The sequence below is a fragment of the Cryptomeria japonica genome, chromosome 2, assembly GCF_030272615.1.
Source record: "Cryptomeria japonica chromosome 2, Sugi_1.0, whole genome shotgun sequence".
Taxonomy (NCBI): Eukaryota; Viridiplantae; Streptophyta; class Pinopsida; order Cupressales; family Cupressaceae; genus Cryptomeria; species Cryptomeria japonica.
Window position 1 is genome coordinate 165,363,946 of NC_081406.1, and position 19,882 is coordinate 165,383,827.

Below are 19,882 nucleotides of genomic sequence, written 5' to 3' on the forward strand. Positions count from 1 at the left end.
TTGGTATATGAATTACAAAACATCTGATTTCTTAAAGGCATATGTAGGCAAGGACATTACGCATGACACTCTAGGTTTATGTTTGGGAATAATGATAACCCAAAAATTTTGAGCTTATCATATTTTAGCATTCTAGGATAGGTATTATATTAACCTCACATATGTACATATGCAAACTATTCTTAAATATAACCCATTTTAACTTTTAAAGATCAATGGTTTCCCTATTGAATTCTTCCAAGAGTTTTGGGATATTGTGAAGATGGATTTGTTTGAGGCTATTAGGGAGTCTTTTATGAATAAGTAAATGCTTCGTGCCTTGAATGCTACTTTTCTGATCCTTACTCCTAAGAAGGAATGTGTTGGTAGGCTAGAATTATTTAGACCTATTGCGCTCTATAATGTGGCATACAAGATTATTATGAAATTGATTGCTAAGAGGCTTAAATCTTGTCTGCCAGTTATTATCTTTGAGGAGCAAGGCGGTTCTGTGGCAGGTCGTCAGATTTTGGATAGAGTGGTGGTTGCTTCCGAGGTCATTCATTCCATGAAGACCTCTAAGGATAGGTTTATGTTCATTAAGCAGGATATGGCCAAAGCGTATGACAGAGTTAAATGGAGTTTTCTTCAAAATATTTTGTTGGCTTTTGGGTTTTCTGCAGATTGGATGAGTTGGACTATGAGCTACATGACTTCTTCCCCATTTTTAGTTATTGTGAATGGTGAACCTTCGGGGCTTTTTGGTGCTACCACAGGTCTCCATCAAGGGGACCCACTCTCTCCTTATCTATTTATTATTATGGTGGAGGGATTGGATCAGTTTTTTAAATTCTATCTTTCTCAAGGCCTGATTCATGGTTGGTAGTGGGGGTTGGGTCTACCAATGCTTTCTCATCTCTAGTTTGTGAATGACACCTCTCTCATGGGGTTGGCTTGTATTCAAGAATTTGAATCCTTTAGGAAAGTTTTGGATATCTACCTTGCTACTTCAGGTCAGAAAGTGAATGAGAAGAGGTCCTCTATTTTCTTCTTTAATTTACTCCTTAGGCTATTCAGCGACGGATTGTAGCTATTTTGTAGTTTCAAATTCGGTCTCTTCCCTTTGGATATTTGTGTATTCCTCTTGTTGTTGGTCGCCAACCGAGATCCTCTAGGAAAATGCTTCTTGATAAGTTAAGGAAGAATTTAACCCATTGGACTCATCGGTGGTTGTCTATAGCTACTAGAGTTACACTTCTCAAGTCTGTTATCCAGGTCCTTCCCATCTATAGGTGCTTTGTTCAAGATGGCCCAATGTATTTCCTTAGGGAATTTGATGCTCTCTCTCAACAATTTATCTGGAGTGGTAATTTGTTAGCTACTAAGTGGAGCCTTGTTAATTGGGCATCTGTGTGTGTCCCAAAGCAAGAGAGTGGTCTTGGATTATGTTCTTCTATCTTGAATGGACCAGTTCTTACTGCCAAGCTTTACTGGCATTGGTGTACCCATTAGCACCAATTATGGGCCCGTATTCTCAATCACAAGTATCTTAGGGATGTTTCTCCTTTTGAGGTTCCTCACTATCCTCTAGAGGGAAGCAGTTCTATGGTTTGGCATACTATCAAAGTGGGGGCTCAATTGATTAAGTGTGCACTTTTTTGGATCTATCATTCTGGGTCACAGGCTCTTTTTTGGTTAGATTCTTGGGATAGTCACCCACCTATTCTCTCTTTGTGTCCTCACCTTCAATCGCTTTGCGATGTTTTTACTACAGTTGGCTAGGACACTATTGAGCATTACAAGCTTGTTGAGCATTGTGGTTTGGCTATTACCTACCGTTGGAAGTATCCTTCTAAGTGGCCTCTAGGAGGGTATGAGGATGATAGGCATGAGCTTGCACAACTTCTGGCTTCTCGTGCTTGTAATTCTTTGAGGGGATCTGATATTTTGGCTTGGGATGGTTATGATGTGTCTGGGAAGTACTTTGTGTCTGTTGGTTATAAATAGCTAGATAGGCAGTTGTTTGGGGATATTGAGGTTTCATGGTGGAAGCAAGTTTGGCACAAGTTGTCTTGGCCCAAGTGTAACTTCTTCATGTGGCTGGTGGCTCAAATCCGGTGTCTCACTTGGGATAATTTATGCAAGCATTGTTTCAATGGCCCCCCAATATGTGTGCTCTGTTGTGATGTTGCGGAGAGTGTCTCTCATCTCATTTTCCAGTGTTCTTATGCTAGGTAGATTTGGCATTTTTGGTGGAGGGTGTGGAATATGCCTCATAGGCATGTTTCCTCGTGGGCTGAGTTTGTGGGTCAGTGGGGTATGGCTCATGTTCCTACTTCCTTCCCTCAAGCTACTTGTGCTTTGGACCATCCTTTATTATCTAGAACCTTTGGTTGGAGAGAAATCGTCAGAGTTTTTCAAGCTGTGTGGTTGGTGGCCCCTCACTTGTGGTGAAAAATCTTGCATTCTTTAGGAGAAACTATTGCGGCTAAGGATGATATGACTGAATCGGTGGTTCCTTGCGATGTTGGGTGTTTTAATCGTCTTCATCTACCTCCTCCGCAATAACAATTCATGTGCAATAGATGTAGACACCCTACTCCGAATGTGAATAGGGAGGGAAAATGGTCTCCTCCTCTTTAGGGAGTTCCAAAAATTAATACAAATGGCTCTTCTCATGGAAGCCTTGGTCATACTAGAATTGGAGGTGTGGGTCGAGATAATTCTGGAGATGTTTAGTTTATCTTTTATGTTTACATGTACCTTCATACTATAAATTTAATGGAAGCTCGGGCCATTTTATTAGCTCTGGAGGGTGCAAGTAAATTGGGGTGGCACATGATCATATGTGAGTTTGACTTTCAAGTTGTGGTCAACTTGTTGAATAGGTGGCATTTAGATGGGGTTAGTTGGCATTTGGCTTTGATTGTTGATCATATTCTTAACCTCTATGCTTCTCTGGAGTCCGTTACTTTTACCCATAATCCTAGAGAATGGAATGGTGTTGTTGATTGTTTGGCCAAGTGGGCCTCTGATCACATCCATCATTGGAACATTGTGGATTGGAGTTAGTTACCCCCAGATTTGTCTCAACAATTACTTCACTTAGTTGAGCTTGATAGAGATATGTAATGCCCTTACTTTATACATTTTCCTTTTTTTAATAAATTTTTACCCCTCTTTTATGTTAAATAAACTGATATATATATATACCAAAAATCCATATTATTCCTGAATGACCCACGTAGATATTTGTTCTTCCATGTAAAATTACCACATACGTTACAAATTACAACATAACAGCTTAGTTAAAAAGTTAGAGCGGCAAGAATCAGCCGCAACAGAAAAAAGATCGTAGTAACTCGAGGATATAATTTTTTAACTCACATTTGATTTATATACAGCTTGTAAAATTACTTGATTTGATATCATAAACATCAATTATATTATTTTCCTAATGAAAGGATAACTTTAGTCGTTTCCCATAACTATATATACGAATCACAATGACAAAGAAACATAAACAATACTATTTACGAACTCACATTGTGGATCTCTGCAAGTGAATCCTCTTTGAAAATAAGCTTGATCTCTGGAGTCAATTCATTTTCAACACAAACATGTACATTTCAGTGGTTGCTGACAGATATTAATTCCTATCTTTACACAAAAGAACTTAAATTGTATTCTTATTACCTTATATTCAAAGAAATTTTAACATATATTATTTAAAATGTCAAATAGATTGGAAGCAAACCTTCCATTAGAAACATTGCTATCAAATGAGTTCTGTATCCAATTCCTGTAAATTTTTAGGACTACAATCGTTAAGCATAAAATCTATAGTTAATTGATATAAGAGTATATACAAAGGTTTAAAATAAAAAGTAGTTAATTGATATGTATAATTGACAAAAGATAAATTATTTGATACGCTTACATTTGTATAGTATTTGTTATCCATGAAGCATTCGACTCTCCTGAAAAGTAATTGTATGATAGATCTCTGTAACAAAATATTCAGCATGAGTCTTGATGAATATTTCTAGCAATTTATTTTAACTTTTACAAATTATTATTAAAGTTATCAAAACAACAATATGGATTTGTGACAAAATTATAAGAATACATTTGTTTCCAAATATGAGGGAACATAATCTAGTATCTATTATGTTTTAATAATTAATTTTTCTTAAGTATAGATTTTTTTATTTTTATTTTTTTGCATATTATGATTATATTTGTAAATAGTAAAATATATCATTAGTTATAGAACCTAATCTATCTAGTTAAATTCTACCAATTAAATGAATGAAAATATACAAAACTAGCAAATAACTATAATAAAACACATCAGCCTTTAATATGATATGAATGTGGAGTGATTCATAAAATAAATTAAAGAGAAGACAAAGAATGTTCATCTAAGTACACAATACAATAGACTGATAAACACTTGATTATTAAATAGAAAAAAAATTCAATAACACATGTAACACAACCTTTTAATTAACTATTGTTATATTTTGAACATGATAATTGAAATCTAATAAAAATAATAAATACTAATGATTATCTATCTTTGATCATAAAAGTGTAGAACTATATTTGTATAAAAAGGATAATCTTGATTTTCAAAATAGATTTCAATAATATAAGTTTCAAGATGGATCACATAGACTAACATCGCAGTTCACTAATGATAAAATAATTTTTTATAATACTATTTTATTTATTAATGAATTATTTCATCACATCACTATTTTTTAATCATAATAATATTTAATTTATTTGTGACATTATAATAATAAATTTTTATTTTGAAAATTTATTTTGATATATTCACATCTTTGTGTTATTTTACAAGCTCTACATAAAAGCATTATAACATTGATAATGCCTGAATTCTTTCCCTAATTTTAATGTTGGTAAGTATAACATATTCAATTATAATAGAATGAATTTATTTATAGTTTTAGTGACAATATTTTTAAATTAATCATGAAAAAAGTTATTAAATCATCAAATTAGGTAAATATTAATGGTTCTATAATACCAAATATAACCAATAAATCTACGAATTTGACGAGTTGTCCATGCAACATATGCGAGGCCCTTTAAATTAACACATATTCCTTAGATACATCAAATTTGATTTATTTAATTAAAATTTTAGCTAATCAACATTCATATTTGATTCTTTTTTTAAATAGATTGAATAAGAGTTCCTTGAAAATTGTCAGCTTTCTCTAAATAATAATCTATAACCTAGAAAGAGTAGCATTTAGTTGCAAGCAACATTCTACTTTAGAAATTATATAATTTTAAATAATACCATTATCCTTGTTTTACCACCATTCAATTTAATTATTTTAGTTCGTGTTTCCACTCCCATGTTTTTACAAAGAAGAAATAACCTTTCTCTCCAACTTCCAATTTCTAAGACTACTTGAAAAAAATCATACACTAAAATATCTTATACTAATTATAATTTCCAAGACTTATGAATAGTTTTGTAAACAAATCAATATATTTTCCTATTCAGTCTACGCAATTAAGAAATTGATTAATAAAAAAATCCTAAAAATGGCTATGCAATCTGGCAAACATGCAAATGACCGAGCAAGCGATGGGGAGAGAAGACATGCTGGGGTCGCCTCAACATCTGGTAGGGTATCCCCTCTGCAAGAACAACCCTGGAAAACTGTGAAGAGTAAGAAGACTACCAGGGCAGAAAGGCGATGGGCTGCTAGGGTAGTCATAGATTATACATTTTGATACCCTGAAGAACATCATCCATACCAAGGCAAGAACTGGGGAATGACTGGCAACCATCCATATGATAGGTAAATCTCTGCACATAACCATGTGTGGCCTATTGTAGTAGGAAAGAGAGCAGCTAGGGCAGAGACAAGGGAAGCTAGGGCGACAGACCAACCAAAAATGCAGGTGATTCCCATCACCTCACAAATTCCCAAATGTGCCACCAAGGCAAATAAGATACCGCTGGGCTCTCAAACAAATTCAAGCCCTGGATAGCTCATCCGTAAGACACAATAGATAATGTGCCCATTTACCAATAGAATGGAGGGTTATGTTAGACTCGTGAAGGATGGAGGAAGGGCACTGCCATTTCATGGCCCTAAATTTGCCAAATCAGTTCCGATCTCGAACCGAGAAAACCCACCATACAAGGTTGTAAGAAATGAGGATGCCCTAGCGGCAACAAATCTCAACCCAGAGCCCATCAAAATTAAGTTCCCTATAGAAGCAAAGGATTTAAGCAAGTTTTGTAGAGGGCACAGTCTCTTTGCAAGATGGGGTGGGAACAATCAGCCACTCGAAGAAATTGTGGAATGGTGGAAAACAAAATTCCATGGCCAGGTAAGTATAACAACCCTAGTAAACAACTTTATATACATAGAATGCCATGATAAATCTATGAAGGCCAAGCTTCTGCATGAAGATTATGTTTTTTCCAAAGGCATAAATTTTAACTTCATTGATTGGCAACCAAAATTTGATGCTAATAGTTTTGAATTTGAAATGGAATCAAAATGGATAGAAATTCACAATTTTCCTGTAGAATTAATGCATGCTAAAATCCTTATAGAAATTGGGGATAGTCTGGGCAAATTCATAGCTGTCGAAAAAAATAGGTCAGACAGCTCAGACATAAAAATGCTAATAGAATTCAACAAAGCTAAGGGCGACCTAAAAAAAATTACTCTAAAACTGGTATGGTTTAATGGACCAGTAGCAGAAGAGTTAGCCTTCTGCAAGAGGTCAAACCATAATTTACAGAAGCCGCAAGCAACAGTTTTGGATAAAATTATAGCTTCAAATGGGAAATTAGACATACAATTTAATGATAACAAGGGTGACTTTATTATAAACATTGGTCAGCAAAGGATTAAGAGTACCCCAACTCTGCCTCCTATCCTAGTCTTGGGAAATAGTCATGACAGAACCTTAGAAACTTAGGCTCATAAAAATGAAGAGAAAATCAAAGCTGAACTGAACAATGTTATAGAAAACCTAATGGGGAAAATAGTTGAAGAATATGTAGATGAAATACTCATCGATACCCCATCAAATTTGGCAGAAAATGATAACATCCCCATTATAGAGCAAGTTCAATCACCCCCCCCCAAAACACCCCTACTGATCGACAACCCTAATGAGGAGGCTCAAGAAGATATAACCACAACCTAAACCATTTTGAAGGATTCCCCTGTTGTGGAAGGGTTGAATGCAAATGAGGAAAGAGATTTTATTATCAAGGAACTAATGCAAGAAACAGACAATAACAAAATAGTAGATAGAAGCCTATCCAATCCACAAAACAGAGGTATCCTCCAGACAGGAAGTGAGAGACCAACTCCTGATTGTGGAAAATCTCTAAGCAAAAAAAGAGGTAGGAAGTCTTTTTTAGATAAAAGGAAGATGGACGGGGATGCGAAGGGGTAGGCCAAAATAACAACACTGTTAGGTCAAGGAAAATCTCTCCATCCCCTAGAAGAGTTATAAACATACTTACTTAGAATGTTAGGGGTTTGGGAGCCCCTAATAAATAGAGACTGATTAAGAGAAGTATACTAAAATCTGCCATGGATATAGTTTTGATACAAGAAACAAAACTAAGCAAGACTGATATAAACAATTTTAGCAGAAAATTCACCCAATGGCAAATGGAAGCTATGGAATCTGTAGGGGCATCAGGGGACTAGGTATAATGTGGAGAAAAAGTACATTTGCATTCACATGCCAATCCAAAATGCAAAATTGGATGGCTGGCAAAGTCAGAACCCTTAGTCTAAACCTTGAGTTTATAATTATTAATGTTTATGGCCCAATTCCGATAGAAAAGAAGAGATTAGTGTGGTAGGAAATTGAACAATACTTAAATATGTAGGATGGAAAACACATCATCATAGGTGGTGACTTCAACACTATCTTATACTCATCGGATAAAAGCGGTGGTATAACAACCATTAAACAATCACAAAGAGACTTTGTTAATTGGATAAACAACAATAACTTATTTGAAATAAAAACAGAAACTAGTTTCCACACATGGAATAACAAGAAAAAAGATTTTTCTAACATCGTAGAAACACTCGATAGATTCTTCTTTAAAGGAGATCTAACTGATTTCCATACAGAACTAAAAACTACGGTATTACCTTGGTCAGGCTCTGATCACTACCCGGTACACTTAGAAATTGTGGGGGAAACAAAGAAAACGGGGTATCCCTTCAAGTTCGAGAGAATGTGGTTTACACACGAAGACTTCCTCCCCAGCATACAAAAATTGTGGAAGGAAAGTATCTTTGTAGGATCAAAATTGTATTGTTTGGTCTCTAAGTTGAAAGAGATTTAGCACAAGATATTAGATTGGAACAAAGAGAATTTTAAAAACATCTTTGAGGAAAAGTCAAGAATCGAGAATGAGTTGGAGACAATAAACACTGATGTGATGCAAAATGGGATGACCTCTGAGACATATGAAGCTGAGAAAAGGCTCCTATGTGAATATGAAGGCATTCGAGCCAAAGAAGAGATATACTGGAAACATAAATCACGAGAATCATGGTTAGAAGATGAGGATCAAAACACCAAATTCTTTCACAACAGTGTTAAAATTAAAAGAGCGGCAAACAAAATCACCCAAATCACCAATGACAGTGATAAGATCGTAATGGACCAAGATCAGATTGCAAAAGATGCAATTATGTATTTTGAAAACATCCTTAACAACTAAAACACTCAGATCTCCCCAACAATAGAATCTTCACAAATAACATATCCAAACTAATAACAGAGGATGACAACAAAATGTTAAACTCCAAAATCACTCACAAAGAAGTTAAAACAACTTTGGCACAATTTCACCGAGACAAAGCCCTTGGTCTGGATGGCTTTCCTGCTAGTTTCTTCCAGAAATGTTGGCACATCTTAGGGGACGAGGTAACTAATGCCTCAGAATCTACCCGCAATGTAGGAAGATTCCTAAAAGAAATAAATAACACCTTTTTGGCCTTAATCCCAAAGAAGGAGAACCCCTCAAAATGGGATGACTTCAGACCCATTTCTCTATGCAACATGATCTACAAGCTACTAGCTAAAGTCGTGGCTAATAGATTAAAAAACAATTACTGCCTATCATAATATCAGAAGAACAAACAGGCTTTGTACCCAATAGATCAATTTTAGATGGGATTATTATTGTCTAGGAAGCCATACACTCCTGCCAAAACCAGGGGAAGCCTAATATGCTGCTAAAATTAGACATTAATAAAGGTTATGACAAAGTGGACCAATACTTCCTATGCAACTGCATGAAGGCCTTTGGCTTTAACAAACAATGGATAAATTGGATTTACTTCTGTATATCAAACACTAGGTTCTCTATCTTACTAAACGGGAAACCGAAAGGATTCTTTGAAGCCTCTAGAGGACTTAGACAAGGGCATCCTTTATCCCCATTATTATTTTTAATTATGTCTGAAGCCCTTGGAAGGAGTCTGGAGGCATCACAGAGGTCCAACAAACTGTTAGGAATTCAGATCACGAGTGGAGTAGACCCATGCACCCACCAACAGTTTGCGGACGATGCAAAAAATTTGGGAAAAGGACAGCTAAAGGGGGATTTAAAAACATACTATAATCTTATGGGTTGGCCTCAGGAGAGATGGTAAACAAAGAGAAATCAGAAATATTCTTCTTTAAAATGGAACCACAGGAGGAATATAGGATAGCTTCGTATCTAGGATACAAAATACGACATCTACTAATTACATATTTAGGGATTCCCCTAGACAAAGGCATCAGATGAAATAAAATTTGGGACCCCCTAATTGAAAAAGTAAGGAAGAAGCTGGCATCCCGGAAAGCCTTATGGCTGACAGGGGTAGGAAGATTAACCCGCATAAAAAGAGTATTAGCAGCAATGTCTATCTATCTTCTATCTTGTATACTACTTCCAAAAGGGACATATAAAAAACTAACTCAAATAATGAGAGACTTCTACTGGAATGGTGTAGAAGATAAAATCAAAATGAAACTAATATCATGGGAAAAGATATGTCGTGAAAAGAGAGATGGAGGCACAAGAATAAGAAAATTAATATGGCAAAATATGGCTTTAGGGACAAAATTGGCATGGAGAATATATACATCCTCAGAAGCAAAATGGGCCAGAATCCTTAGGAGCAAATACATGTCACAAAATCAGAGAGAGGCAATATTTAGGGAAACAAATCCTCCCAAGGGATCTAGAATCTGGAACTTTATAAGAGAAAGTTGGTCACTCATAGTGAACCACCTATCCTGGGATATTCATGACGGCAGAACAACCTTGTTCTGGGAGGTACCCCTCAATTGATAGTTTAATGAACACAACTGACATCAAAAAGAAAATGAAATGTTTATGGGGGAACCATGTAAAGGATTATATGACACTGGCACCCGAATCAACAATGGGATGGACAAGGAAGAACATGTCCCCATTCTTAGTGGACAACAAAGACAAAGAATTGTTGCAAATTCTAGAGGACAGAATAATAATACTCAGACCTGGGTCGGATGAGCTTATATGGTCAAAATCAAAGAGTGGACAATACAACTGCAAAGATGGCTTTAGAACCATATATGAGGAGGCAAACATTATCAAAGACTACACCCCTAACACAATTTATTGGGACAAATTTGGACTCCCAAAAGATGGCTTCTTTGCTTTGGTGACATTCAAGGGGAAAGTACTTGCTGCGGAACAATTTAAACTTAGAGGTTTTGAAGGGCCCTCAATTTGTGTCTTATGCAAGAAAGATGAGGAAACAAATGACCACATATTCACAACCTATAGTTACACACAAAGATGTTGGTATTGGCTGATGGCACAATTAGGCTGGTCAGGTGCCATCATCCCTCACCTAAAGGATTGGCTCAGAAATTGGCCATTCATAAAGAGGAATAGCATCTTCCATAATCTATGGATATGCAGTCCAACAATAGTAATCTGGGAGGTTTGGAAGGAGAGAAACAAGAGAATCTTTCAGGAAAAAGAAATGAAGGCAGAAATCTTGATAGCAAAAATAGAAGCCTCCATCACAGAAACCTCCAATAATAGGAATATGACCATTCCACAACATGATAAGACATTTACAGAATGGGATAACTATATTAGAAAGCAGTGGAAGGGGATCAAAATTCCCCCTTTCTTTGGGAAATGGAACAAAGATAAATATGAGGATAGAAAAGCATGCAAATGGGTGCCCCCAAAGATTGGATGCTGCAATATCAATTTTGATGGAGCATCCAGAGGCAATCCAGGGGAGGTAGGGGCGAGATGCATAATTCACTCACATGAAGGGATATGAATTGGATCGAGCTCTTGATATCTAGGACATGGCACAAACAATATGGTAGAAATATTGAGCGTAATAGAAGGTCTAAACTTATACAAACAATTAAAAATATCCAAATTTGAAATAGACAGGGATTCGGCTATTATTGTTAATGCAATAAGGACCAGGACAATGATAAATTGGGAGCTCAGAAGCTGATTGGATAGAGCCCTATCACTATTTGGAATCTTCTCAGACTATATGATAAATCACATCTACAGGGAAGCAAACACATTGGCAAATAAGTTAGCCAATTTAGGGGTAGATGGAATAAACAAAACTACATCATCAACACATAGGCAGTCAGATATGGATACCCATACCCCAAAAAAATTGAGATAGAATCATAGTAACATTCACAACACATTTATATATAGAATGGAAGGTATATATAGGTACATGAGCAAATAAAGATATACATGTACGTATACAGGTGTATTTATATAATTATATGTGTACATGTGCATATATATGAGCAAAGACATATATGCATGCACATATGCATACATAGCTATATATACAAGTATATACAGACATAGATATCATTATAAGCACATGCAATCATATATAGACCCATCAATAGTATCCCGAGAGCAAAGACCACTCCCTTCTATAGGCACAAATGAACATAAACTAGGTATGGTGGTAGGCACTTAGGGTTTAAGGTAGACAAGAATGTGTCAAAAATTGCGTACAACTCATAGACAAATAGAAACAAATTCACACTCACATAGAGATATACATAAAAACTTAAAGATGTAGACATATATATACTCAGAGGCAAAAGATGCAAAACTTGGCCTGAATCCTTAGCAAAATGATGATACTAGATTATAAAACAAATCTCAAAACCGATACGACATGACAGAACTGACATGGCACCGTCGCAGATTTGACAGATACAAACATGCTCATCTGCATACATATAGCAGGATAAAATATATACTTGCATGCATATATATGCACAGATATACAAATATACAAGTATCGATATAGATATATATGCGTATACACATATATATGTATATGCATATATGTATATTTGTAGATATATGCATATGAGTGCATATACGTATACATCGCCACATAAATATAAATACATATAGACATATACATACATGTATACTCGAGCATGGACAAAAATGCAAACGAACAAATATATACCTACATAGGAATATAGATATATTTGCCCACACACACACACACACACACACACACACACAGATATATATATATATATATATATATATATATATATATATATATATATATATATATATATATATATATATATATATATATATATATATATATATATATATATATATATATATATATGTCTCGATGTAGTATATAAAAAAGATGAAACACAGCTAGAAATCATCATGATAATACTGCTCGATTGTTAGAGCAATCATGCACTGACAATGCCAGGGAGTAAGGCGAATCAATAATCATCACTCTCATAGTCATACAGCAGGACATTATGGGGGAAGGGAATATGTTAGAATTATCAGCAAGCAAGCATACAACATAGTGAAAGATAGATAGGTAAACTTCATGTGACTAGCCTGGCACAACCGGGGTCACAATTTGTAGTACCGATTTTTCCGGCTCCCATAACTAGTATAGCTTTGCATAGGCATACATCACTTAACTCTGCCTAAAATGAATTTCGGTATTTGTCTCTGCCTAAGAAGCAGGAAATGTCCTTCATAGGAGAAATTTCTAACAAGAGATTGTCGGTTATCCTTAAAATAGAGGATCATTTGGTTATACATGAGACTAAAAGGATTTTGGGTGATGAGATAATCCTTTGAGAACATAGGAAAATAGTTAACAGTGGCATCCCAGCAGGGTTTGCAGCGATTTTACTTACAATGGGAGAAGGAAAAGCAATAACAGTCACATTATGCAGGTTTATTTTCAAAGAAGAATACTTGGATAATCTGGAAATGGCGATAAAATGTGTGGATGATAATCTACAAATACCTTACCTAGAAGATTACTCCAAAGTGGCAGAAGCCATTGATAAAGGGGAGGTGCTTAACGTAGAATTCAAAAGGCATATTCTTAGTAATAAGGACCAGAGACTCTACAACCAAAGACAAACAGAGATTGTAAGAAGCATTGCATTCCTTAAGCAATGGCTTGGAGTGGTCAAAGAACCGAAAGAAGAATGGTGGATGAGTTATATGGTCGAAGAAGGATGGACACTGTTCTAGGCTGATAACCCCACCAAATCACAAGCCTCTAGTATGGAAGCTACAGATGACAGGGAAGAAGATTAAGCTCTAGTTACATAGTTTTTTGCTATTACTATTATAATGAATCTTATGCATAGACAGATAGGATCTATAGTTAACTCATGATACATAGTGAACTATTTATTTTCCTTGATATAATATGCATAGCGAAGGGTAAGATACTCATTGTATGACAATATCAAAATATAGTTAAAACTATACTTAAATGAGACATAAATCTTGATTATCATAGTAAGAATTTAAAGTGCAGGCTAGAGAGGTTGTGGTAGTATCAACCCTTTGCTGACTAGTGCTTTCACTTCTGAGAATTATTGTAGACTGGGTAATCTTTTAAAGTAGGACCAACAATTTCTGATGTTGACCTATTTGGAAAGAAACCTAGTCTAGAACAATAGCAAGGGAGAGTGTACAGAAATAGTATTGGCTTTATTCTTCTCTTGAAACTAATAGTTAACATAGTGGTTTTGCAGAAGAAGGTTTTGCAATTCTATTTTGAAGGAGAAGGTTTTGAAATTTGTTTTGCAAGATAAGCAAAAGGCGACTAATATGGCAACAGGGAACATGGAAAGCTGGACAGAAATACACTATCCCATGTAAAGCAAGATTCTCCATATGAAGAGCTTTTTGACAAGCCAGAATGTAGAACCTATAAAGGTTCAAATGTAATGTAAATGTTACTAGTTAGATTGGACCGATGGTCTCGGGTAAGGCCAGAGGTTTTCTCCTCTCCACTCTTTCCTACCGATGCCCGCACTGAGCAGAGATTGCAACATTCTTTATCAATAAAATACGGCTTAGGCCTTTTTACTAAAAAAAAATTAAGAAATTGATTAAAAAATTACAAGAAATCTATCTATTTTGAACATAATAAGCATTTGAGAAGGTATTTTCCATATCCACTCAAACTTTATATTTTATTTTTTCTTAACACCTAATATCTTCATGCAATTCAAACCAAGGGGGAAACCCTATTGTTTGAAGAATAATTATACTTAATTATTTTAGATGTTTATGTAGATTCTATTGTAAATGTTATAGGATAACACTTTTGATTGTTAATTAACTTAGAACTAACTATCATTTGACAAGAAACCTAAACATTGTATGGCCTAATTGTATCTAGTTTCGATTGGTGGCATGAGTTACTTAAATGTGTGTTGTCTTTTGGACTAGTTGGATACTAATGATATTTTGGAGAAATGAGCACATGAGAAACTTGAATGGTTTGGTCTATACAATGGTCCTAAAATGTATGCTTAGGAAATTTTTCATAATTGATTTAATGTCCTTTAACACTATTCTTATTTCTTGTAAAGTCAAACAAAAATAGAATAATCAAATGAGTATAGGTACCTTAATTATTTTGTGTTGTAGCCATGATCCCTAATTTGTCATTATTATTGTGCCTCATACACATACCTCATTTATGTTGAGTGCTAAGAACCCCTTTTCCTCCACTTCGCTTGTCTTATCTTTTGGTTCCTATTTAGTTTTGTAGCATCATAATTAAATTATTTATCCTAACAATTTCACACTCTATTTGACACTTGCTTTAGTGTAGATTTCCTTCATTCACTTTAAGGCCATTTATGCCCTATACTATCCTAAAAATTTACTGATGATTCTATGTTAAGAGCCTAAATGCCTAGTTCTTCCTTTTAGAGGCCTCGTTTTGGGTGGATGCAAGCACCCGATGTTGGAAACCTAAATAATGTTCTGTCGTATTGTCATTGATGTCAAAATTGTCTAGCGTTTGTCATAATCAATTGATGTAGATGATCTATTTTACAGATATTGAATATGGTCTACATGTCTAGTGTTTACATAATTTTCGATCTAGTTGATGATTTGTCTAATATTCACTTGAGTGTCAATTGTTCTAGTTGATCTATCTTTTTGGGATTATGCTCTTTTGGTTTGGATAATATTTGGAGGATGAGTTAAGAGTTTTGATATAAATCTCACCATGGTGTGTGATGATCTGCATTTAGTAATTTGCATTGGAAGATGTTTTTGGGTCAACAAGATGATGTGTTTCATTCTCTTTCTACATGCTTCATTTGGTGTCGACCTTGGAGATTGTGGTAGTGTGTGTGGTTCCTTGGAATCTACTTGAATGAATGTAATATATGACATGATTGGGTCCCCTTGATCTCCTAAACAAATCTAGAGTGAATGTTTTCAGTCCAAATGGCCTCATTTATGTAATATTGCTTATTTTATCTTTGGTTGACCTAATTGATGTTGGGTATGGTTGTCGTTGCACCAAAAGGATAACCTATCAATGCCCTCTATAACCACCAAACACATACAATCCATGAGAGGCAGTTAAGCCATGTCACAAACCCATCGCTTGTGCTACATAGAGACCAAGGGCACACACCTTACAACAATCCCCCCTCAACACAAGCGGGGTTTGAATCTGTGACCCATCTGTGATGCCATTTATTGGGTATGGTTGTCGTTGCACCAAAAGGTCCAATTTTTAATGCCCACTACAACCACTAGACACATATAGTCCACGGGAGGCAGTTAATCCATCTCACAAACCCACCACTTGTGCTTCACAGAGACCAAGCGCGTACATCTTGCAACAATTTAAGGTTTTGATAAAAAAACTTTGTATATGGGAATGTATGGTTGTACATGTTTAGGTATGGAATAAGTGTTAATCATTATGAAGTGGAGGGGAATAATATTCAAGCAGATTTGGTGTTGGTGATGTGCAAAAGTCAGGTGAGAAGTACTTTGATAGTAATATCTTCTAAGTGATAGTTGTTTTGATCAAATGTGCTTTCCATGATATTGGTCACTTGACATCAAGATTCAAGGACAATTTCATGATCAAGACATCATTCTCATTTTAGTTTCCTCTATTCCTCTAGTTTGTCAATACATAGTGAGTCTATTTCTAGTCTTTGATATCTTGCCCTGAGACAGTGCATCTCAATTCTACAAGTCTCTTTGTGTCTTGCGCTAAGGTTGTGCACCTTAGCTTTGCAAGTCCTTTAGGTGTGTAATAGGTGGAAAATTAGGGTTCCCACCATAGAATGGTAAAAACCACTAATTTTACCATTACATTAAACAAAGGGGTGAATCCAATAGATTTAGTCACAAACCAGTAATGATAAGGACTGAAATATTGATTGGATTTAAGGGTTGATGTTGATTTGCCCTCTTTTGTGAGTTGAAATGCTGAAATTAGGAAAAAGTGTTGAAAATGAAGGTAAAAATGTAGAAACAATGAGATACATTTGTCCAATTGAGGCATGCACCTATATCTGAGTAGTATATGCAGATTCAAGCCTGATCCCCGAAAAAGCTTCAAAAATGTTGTCACTAGAGTGCCCGTCACTCTGGTTCTCCTAAATTTTCACACTCCAAAGAGGGTTGATTCATCTCTACAAAAAATATTTATTCTAAAGATCACAACGTTGGAATCCAAGAACACTGAGAGGGGGGGGGGCTGAATCAATGTTCTACTAGTAAGATAAATTTTAACCTTATCAACAAAGTGTTTCAATAACTAGTATCCATAAAAGAATATAATAACAAGTATAAATAATGTCGCCACAAGAATATGCACCATAACACAAATATTTATACGTGGAAAACCTCAAAGAGGAAAAACCACGATGGGATTGGTGACCCATAATATCTATCCACTGGCCAAAAGAATAAATATTACAATAGGGGCCTGCACATGTAGGAAGGACAATAACCTATAGCACACTGATCATCACAAAAGGAGCCTCACTGACTACAAGCACCAAATACTGGTTTACATACAAAATTCTGAACTCAGAGAATGCATCTGCTATTACTCTTTGTTAGAGACATCATTGATAGGAGAATTAACTCTTTCTTCATTCACATTAGATACGCTAGGAGAGGTACAAGTATTAGGTTTTCCATTAACATCTCTAGGATTGGGATCTACAAAAGCTTTTAGGTGATCTACGTATGAAATGCATTTTCCCAATAACATCACCATGACACAACATACATGATAGATGAAAGATTTGAGATCAGATTGATGAAAAGGAAGCAACTTAGAAATCCTAAAAATGCAATATGTCCAAGTACTATGAATGAAAAGAAGTAACATGAAGTGAAAGAAGCCATTCTCTGACACATGATTATAATAAATGTAGGTAAAAAAATAATGTAATCATATGTGAAATAGCAAATAAATCAAATCCAGTAATTGCCATGATGAATATTTAAATTTAGATCCAAGCAAATTAATCAAAATAAATTAGGGTTTAATAAATAAAACCTCTTAATTTATGTAAATTGATAAGACCCACAAATTTGATATATATATATTGAAAAATGTGAAATGAGAATTTGAAACTTGGAATTTGAATTTAGAATTTTTAAATTTGAAATAATTAAACAATGCAAAAATCTTGTAAAAATGATTGTTTAATTAATTAAGAAAATTAATTTATGATTTGAAAAGATAAAGAATAATTGTGAAAAATTATGCAACCCCCTAGGAAATTCAAATTTAAAATTAGATCTAAGATTGCAATGTTGAGATTTAAAAACTAGGGCTCTTGTAATTAACCACTTAATTGTAAAATTTAAATATGAAATTTGATCTAAGATTATGATTCAAATTTGAATTAGCTCTAAAATAATAAATTCAAAATTTAAACAACCCTCAAGCTCAATTTTCAAAACTTTTTAAAATTAGGGTTTTTGAAATTAAACACTTAATTTTAAAATTTAATTTTGAAAGTTAACTTGTAGGTGAAAATTCAAATTTTGAAATTGAAAATCACTCATATTTGAAATAATTAATCTAAATTAAGCAATACACAAGCTCAATTTAAATTTTGAAAATTAGGGTTTTAGTGAAATTTACCTCTAAATTTTTAAAATTCACTTGGAAACCAAACAAATCTCCCACACAAGGATATAGCAATGAAGTTATGAAACAAAGACCAAAATCCCCTTGTGAATGATATCTTTGTAAAGCTCTATTTTTCACATATATCTCTCCCCCTTTGACATCAATGCCAGAAATCTGACAAAATATCAAAGCATAAACAAAAACCATTGAATCACAAGGCTAACTACTTCCCCTGAGAAGTAGCATCCCCACATTAATCCAAAATGAATAATATCTCTAATAATGCATACCAGACTGATGCCAAAAAGCATCAATCTGTTTTCTGCTGGTGGGGCAGAAACCCCTAACCTGCCTTTGCGGTACTCAAATTTTTCTTTAGGCAAAGGTTTAGTGAAAATGTCTACAATCTTCTCTTTAGTGTTCACATAAACCAATATAATCTCGTTTTCTTCCACCTTCTCCTTCAAAAAGTTATACTTGATAGATATGTGCTTTGTCTTAGAGTGAAATACCCGATTCTTTGATGTGTCAATAGCAGCAGAGTTATCACAGTGAATAACTACTGGTCCAATGCAATGCACTTTAATGTCCTTCAAATTTTGCTTCATCCATAGAACTTGTGTATAGTTAGTAGCAGCAGTAACATACTCAGCTTCAACAGTAGACAAAGAGGTACATGATTGTTTTTGCTAATCCATGAAACCAGCTTCTTTCCAAGAAAGAAAGCTCCACTGGAAGTACTTTTCTGGTCATCAACATCTCTTGCCCAATTAGCATCTGTGTATGCGCATATAGTAAAGTCATCATCCTTAGGGTAAAACAAATCATATTCAGATGTACCTTGCAAGTATCTAAAAATTATTTTCATCGCACTCTCATGATTTTCTCTAGGATCACTCTAATATCTTGATGCAATACAAACAACATTCATTATGTTAGGCCTTGTCTGAGTCAAATATAGTAGACCTCCAATCATAGATTTGTATCTTGTAGGATTTACCGATGCAGATTCATCTTTCCTTGAGAATTTGTCACTTGTAACTATAGGAGTACTTACAGGTTTAGAATCTTCCATGCCAAATTTCTTCAACAATTCCCTAGCATACTTAGTTTGACAGATAAAAATACCTTTATCAATCTGAGTAATCTGCAAACCTAAGAAAAATATCATTTCCCCAATCATAGACATTTCAAATTCTTTTTCCATATTTTTAGAAAATTCCATGCATAACTTATATTCATCTCCAAAAATAATGTCATCAACAAATACTTCAATAATCAGTATATCATCATCAGTGACCTTATAATATAGATTACTATCAGCATTACCCTTAGCAAAACCAAGCTTCAAAAGATATTTATCTAAC

General features: G+C 34.7%; 1 protein-coding gene across 6 annotated transcripts in view; it reads right to left on the reverse strand.

Annotated features, from left to right (window-relative positions):
* The window catches only part of LOC131065977 (probable LRR receptor-like serine/threonine-protein kinase At1g53430), a 154,448-nt gene that overhangs the window by 41,846 nt on the left and 92,720 nt on the right, over nt 1–19,882 (reverse strand). For 5 of the 6 annotated variants that reach the window (XM_058000622.2, XM_058000621.2, XM_058000623.2 and 2 more), the window contains 3 exons: nt 3,920–3,985; nt 3,737–3,781; nt 3,525–3,571 (listed from right to left, as the gene is read on the reverse strand). In XM_058000622.2, the coding sequence (XP_057856605.2) occupies nt 3,525–3,571; nt 3,737–3,781; nt 3,920–3,985 (158 nt within the window). Of the gene's footprint in view, nt 1–3,524; nt 3,572–3,736; nt 3,782–3,919; nt 3,986–19,882 lie in introns of those variants that run through there. The other variant, XM_059216489.1, reaches the window with a different exon arrangement.